The sequence below is a fragment of the Xenopus tropicalis genome, chromosome 6, assembly GCF_000004195.4.
Source record: "Xenopus tropicalis strain Nigerian chromosome 6, UCB_Xtro_10.0, whole genome shotgun sequence".
Taxonomy (NCBI): domain Eukaryota; kingdom Metazoa; phylum Chordata; class Amphibia; order Anura; family Pipidae; genus Xenopus; species Xenopus tropicalis.
Window position 1 is genome coordinate 110,407,105 of NC_030682.2, and position 6,423 is coordinate 110,413,527.

At 37.9% G+C, this 6,423-nt stretch overlaps 1 protein-coding gene across 1 annotated transcript in view; it reads left to right on the forward strand.

Annotated features, from left to right (window-relative positions):
* taf4b (TATA-box binding protein associated factor 4b) overlaps positions 1-6,207 on the forward strand; it is a 53,941-nt gene extending 47,734 nt beyond the window's left edge. The window contains exons 14-15 of the mRNA XM_002940927.5: positions 179-298; positions 5,830-6,207. Of these exons, the coding sequence (XP_002940973.3) occupies positions 179-298; positions 5,830-5,985 (276 nt within the window). The 3' untranslated portion in view covers positions 5,986-6,207. The remainder of the gene's footprint in view (positions 1-178; positions 299-5,829) is intronic.
* The last annotated feature ends 216 nt before the right edge of the window (positions 6,208-6,423 follow it).

The window sequence follows — 6,423 nt, forward strand, 5'->3', positions numbered from 1 at the left end:
CTGTGAATTTATCAACTAAATGAAAGACGATCTCTTGGTTTTGAAGATGTTACTGTATGGAACAGTGTTTGGCCAGCTTTATACCACAAATACCAAGGGGATTACATAAATAGATTTTGGGTAAGCAAAGTAGTGTTTTACCTTAATTGTCTTAAAATATCCTTTTATCTGTTCTCAGCTGCAGCAGATGGAGTTAGAACAAATACAGTATCGGGAAGCCAACCTTACTGCTTTAGCTGCAATTGGGCCAAGGAAGAAGAGACCATTGGATTCACTGTGCCTTCATAATGGATGGGATGTATGTATTGTTTGTGGATACTTTGTTATGTAGCATAACGGGTAATACATTTGGTTATTACAATAGAGTGATATGGGAAAACATATTGCATAAAATATAAATAATATAACCTGCCTGAAGTAAAATACATGGAGCTGCACCAGACAGTGTTTTGACAGTTTTATTTGTAGAAACCGTATCAAACAAGACCCTTAACCTTTTTGGGCTCTAACACAAGTTCAAGTCCTTCACTAGTCCTTACCCCCTAATGGGGTTTCCAGTAAAAATGATTACATTTCCAATGGGTCACACTATTTCTCTAGGGTAAAATACCTTTTCCAAGGTTTTCTGTGGGAAATTGTCAGCCCTCATCACTGCTGCTCTGTGTTACATTCTTTTCTCTCTAAACCCTCAGCCAGCTGGATAGTAGTTATCCTCATGTGCCCAGGTGGAATGAATCCTTGCTGTGCGCTGCTGTACATTAGGGATTAAGAAAGGAACGTGGGCAAAAAAATATCTTGCTTCAAACAATTCCACTGTTACCGGCTCACACAATCCTATATTTGAAAAGGTACACCAGTTTGAAATCAAGGGAAAATGCCACGTCAAATGAGGGATGAACTTTGAGTCTCTCAAATCACACAGGCACAGAAATATCTCTCCTGCCCTGCAGCTCTGTGGCTGTGAAAACAAGGTGCCATCATGTAGTAGATAATTATAGGACTCTGGGAACAAAATAAATAACCAATGTGCATGTTATACTGTAGAGAGCTACACATGCATCAGTAATATTTCTTCAATACAGTGTTGCTTCTTTATGGAACCTACTTGGAGATGGAGTACTTTCCTTTATTAGTTGGTTCCCATTAGGTTGAAGATGACACTGAGGTAATGCAGCATTCATCTACATTGATTTTTATTGATTTGTGATGGTATTACCACATACCTGTGTATGCTTAGTGTACTCATGAGGTATTAAGTAAGCTATATTTTTGTATTTTACTGCCTGTCAGCAATAGACATGTAGCTGCAGATGTTCTTAACCAAACAGGCTTCACGCTAGCCAGTGCATGCAGAGCCACCATCAGGAGGTGCTGCAGTCAGGGGTCCCAAGTTATGCAAAAGGCCAATTAGTGGATCACAAAATAGTTGGGGCTTGCTGAGTGGGTGAGGTTTGGTGGGTTGTGGGTAGGGGCATAATGTGGTGTGGCCTGAACAGGTAGGGGGATTGCTTGTGTGCAGTGGCCAATTTCTTTTTCATTGAGGCCCCATTCTACTTGTTAGCAGGGCCCTATGGCAGGGATCCAGGTGACAAGTTTATAATAATTGGACAAGTCCTGTTAACTAAGTAGTATGGGGCCCTCTTGTTTCCTCATGGTGGCCCTGAGTGTATGGGGCTCAAATGATCACCTTTCATAATAAATGATTGGCTCTTTAAAGCAATGAATCCTTTGATAATAACTTTATGCTAGGAATATATACTGTCAGTGAGATACGGATTTGGGATTTTCTTCATTACAAGGCCTTAACCTTCTGTACGTCCCATCATTTACACAGAGTTTCTACCGAGGCTTAAAGATAAGAAAATAACCAAAATGTAATCTTTTCCATTCAACCCAGTAAGCACCCCTGTATTATATATATACGGTACAGTTCTTATTGCTGTACAGTGCTGCAGGGGTGCATATAACATAGAATTTTTCTTTAAATCAGATAATGTGAGTTTTTCCTTGCCTCATGCATAAATACTTTCTGTTCTGTAAAATGCCAGCCATTAGTATGTGACAATATTTTCACCTTTCTCTAATTGAGAAGTTTGAAGGACATCGCTCACTGCAGCTCCCCTGGGGGGTGTTTCATTTAGAATTTTGCCTTAGGCTTTCGGCTGCTTCCTGCAGATTTGACCTTCTTTTCAACCCGCTGCTGGCAGCTGTGCTGCATTGCTATCATTTCATCCGCAGCACTCATGCTCCGCTCCTAAATGCCCAACCTCCTGCCATTGGCTCCTATGGGGCACCCATGCACTTTGCCTCTTTCACCTGTAGTCTAACTGCACTGCACTTAAACCAGTAGGGTAAAGTGTTTTGCCCTGATTTCATACAAATTCTTCCATATCCCTGGCTGTTAGTAAATTGGCCTGCTCCTGCTGTTTGTTAAATTGGCAAATATTTTGATTGTTGTAGTTTGCAGTTGCCTTTTTAAAATCATGGGTCATATTGCTCATTATTTATGGCAGTCTGCTATGTGTTGTATTTTTATGCATCAGTAAATATTACAGCAGAATTATCATTTAAATGTAGCATCTGTTACTTAGCTCCATATTCTGTTTGTAACATAATGAATTGCCCTGTTTTATTATAAACCATTTATTTTCATGCAGTTAAATATTTTACATGTACTAGTTTGTGTTTCCTCAGCATGGCCTTTCTTATCTCTTTCACTATTGTTTTTGAATCACCCCCCTTCAAATACCAATATAGTGAATGTTAGCGTGCCATTCTTTGTCTTGTGAGACACTGGCTCTGAAATGATAATGCCGAATACCACCCATAGAGCAAAAACTGACCAGGCAACTGATTCTTCCATAAATGTACAGACACTATAGCAAACAATGGAAAGGTGTGCTCACCACTACATTTTTAACCAATGAGTGCAATAAGGCTCTGACTACAAAATTCATATGATTGTACAGAAACAGGGTGGGGTGTATTTATTAACATTGGAGACAAACATCATCAGTGATGTTGCTCATAGCAACCAATCAGATCTTTGCTTTTGTTTTCTAACCTGTAGGTGACCGTTCAAATATAATTTCTGATTAGTTGCTATGGACAACACCACCCCTCAGGGTAAGATGGCAGCATTTAAGATTCAACAACAGGTTTCATTTTTTCCCCCAAACAGTAGCACTACACTGGGTGGTGCCACCCCCCACCAGTATATAAGCTTTTCCCTTGTACTCTGAGGGCTGACATAAGTTTGTGTTGCTATAGAAGGCAGAATATACCATAAACCTTCTGGTGCTTTTTTTTACAAACGATACAAGTACCACCAATGACACTGAACATGGTCATCTGAGAAAATACACTGTTAATGGTGCACTATATGGACACAAGTATGCGGACACTGTTCTAGTTTTGGATTTTAAGTCACAGATTATTGTCAACACAGAGGCCCCTTCCTGTTTCAGCAGGATAATAGAACCCATGTTCAAAGTAAGGTCATTGCTGAATTGGTTTGCTGAGATGGGAGTGGAAGAACTTCACTGGCCTGTGAACCCTAGAACCCCTGCCTGAACACCCGTTGGATGCTTTTAATTGCAAACTGTGACCCAGGTTTGATCACTTGCTTCATTACATCCGCAGAACTCAAGTATGAATGGAAGCAAATCCTACCTGGGTTAAGGCTGTTTTAGCAGCAAACTACATGTTATTACTCATTGGTTTTGGATTGAGATGTTGGACAGACAGCTTTCTACATACTTGTAGCTATATACTGTATAAGGGACTGGTTGTTACCTTTTTGGGGGTTTTTTTTAGCAAACTTGGTAGCTACAAATACTGTTTAAAAATAAAGTATTTTCAGAAACCTATTCACATTACATATTATAAATACTGGTAGTTTAAAAGTTAGCTGATTCAAGGTATCAAAGGTCCTGGCAGGCTTAAAACATTGCACAATCTTGTTCTTTACCCAATTAAATACAGACATTCTTGTATAGAAAAGGATTCTCCCATGTGGAAGTCAGGGTCAAAGTTTGTGCCAGAACATGTCAGGGAAGAGTTGCGGTGCGGGTTACATGCCTCCAGCTGCAATTCCAAAACTATGCGTTGAAGTACAAGCAATTATAGAGAACTAAGCTGTACTGGAAAATGTCCCAGTACATAAAGATCTCATTTTTTAAATATGAAAATACTTAGTTGGACAGTGCACCTTTAAATCAAGTGGCAGTACAGGTATGGGATCCCTTATCCGTAAACCTGTTATCCAGAAAGTTCCGAATTATGGGAAGGCTATCTACCATAGACTCCATTTTAAGCAAATAATTCTAATTTTTAAAAATGATTTCCTTTTTCTCTATAATAATAAAACAGTACCTTGTACTTGATCCCAACTAAGATATAATTAATCCCTATTGGAGGCAAAACAATCCTATCGGGTTTATTCAATTCTCAAATGATTTTTAACAGACTTAAGTTATGGAGATCCAAATAACAAAAAGATGCCTTATCCGGAAAACCCCAGGTCTCATCCCTGTAATAGGAATAGTGGAAATTCACGCTTTTTAAAGGGGTAGTTCACCATTAAATTAACTCTATGATAAAGACAATGATATTGTCTGATATTGATTCATTTTTATTTTTTGTGGTTTTTGAATTATCTGTTTGTTCAGCAGCGCCCTTGTTTGGCAGTTTAGCAGCAGTTGAACAGGAGAGGCCTAAATAGACAGATAAGCAATACAAATTAACCACAGTGATAACATTTTAGCCTGGCAGAGCAATAGTATTTTGGCTGCTGGGGTCACTGACCCCTGTTTGAAAGCTCTAAAGAGGCAAAAGAAGGCGAATAATTCAAAAACTATAAAAAAAAAAAAAAAAATACTATAACACCATGTCAAGGACGGCGGGAGGCAAGAGCGTGGAGTTGGGGTAGGAGGAAGCGATATCTGTCCAGCGCCCCCCTCCCCACCCTCTGAGAAGGTGTCTCTTCTGCCTACCCCTAATTCCAGCCCTGCTATTAACTAATGTGTTTTGTAAGAAACGTGTTTTCCTACCATGAGAATGTGTCATTTTAAATAAAAATACAGCATAACTGTGTAGATGTTGATATATAATATATTGTAATACTGTAATATTATATAATACTTTTATATATACATATACATTGGCTTTAGCGTGTATATGTGCAGATTTTACAAATCTTGTAGTATATTTCTATTGTCCTTTTATTTTTATTATTTATTCAATTGTGTGTCAAGGTTTGTGTTTATTTGGGTATAATTTTCATTATACATTATTATTATTAATAATTATAATAACAATCATAATAATAATAACATACAGAGATCCATTATGCAGAAACCTGTTGTCCAGAAAGCTTTGAATTATGGAAAAGCCATAGACCTAATTCATATTTTTAAAAATGATTGTTTTTCTCTGTAATAATAAAAGAGTACCCAACTAAGATATCAATAACCCTTATTGAAGACAAAATAATTCTGTTGGGTTTAAGTAAAGTTTAAATTATTTTTTGTAGGTATGGTGATCCAAATTGGGGAAGGACCCCTTATCTGGAAAACCACAGGTCCCTAATATTCTAGATAACATGTCCCATACCTGCATTCAGGTCATCAATGCAGTTGTCAGTATGTATTGTGTCTAATCTCCGTATTATTGTCTGTACTCTTCCCACTGCATCATACTTTTGCTGATTTTCTCTGCAGCCACTAGCAAAGTCCCTAATCATATGTACTAAATATGCTTGTAATAAATGTTCCTGAAAATTAAATGCATCTTTAATGCTGACTTTTCATACACTTTCTTTGTTTCTAGGAGACAATTCCATCCGGATCCACAATTTTTGGCCTGTCAAAATCTTTACTTGTTCCGAGGATAACTCGCGTTAGTCTCAGGGATTTAATATTCTGCATGGAACAAGAAAGGGAAAGTAAACATTCATTATCACTATATCGTGCTCTCCTCAAGTGAAATTACGTTACGTGGATTCGCCAAGACTCTCTAAGTATTGTTGCACTATCCCAGATAATGTTTCAGGGAGTATGATTCAAAGAAAGCTCTTTTGTTTGCAGCATTTTGTTTTAATTAAACCCACTACATAGCAACTGTGGCCTGTTTTGTATTTGTAAATGTCTGTATATTGCTTACTTCTTGTATGTATGGTAAATATATGGCACAAACTGCATTTGCACGCTACATTTTTCCACTTATTTTGATAAAGCTGGTTGTACTGTATTTAGGGACAGCCTAAATGGCTAAGATCTTATGGACAAATTAACAGCAGGTGCAAAATTTGCCACAGGCTTAATAACCTAGGGAACTAATCAGTTTCTTGCTTTCAAATGACAGACCAATACATGCTACCTGCTTATTAAAAGCTATGTGTTAATAGAGCTGGAGCAAACTTTG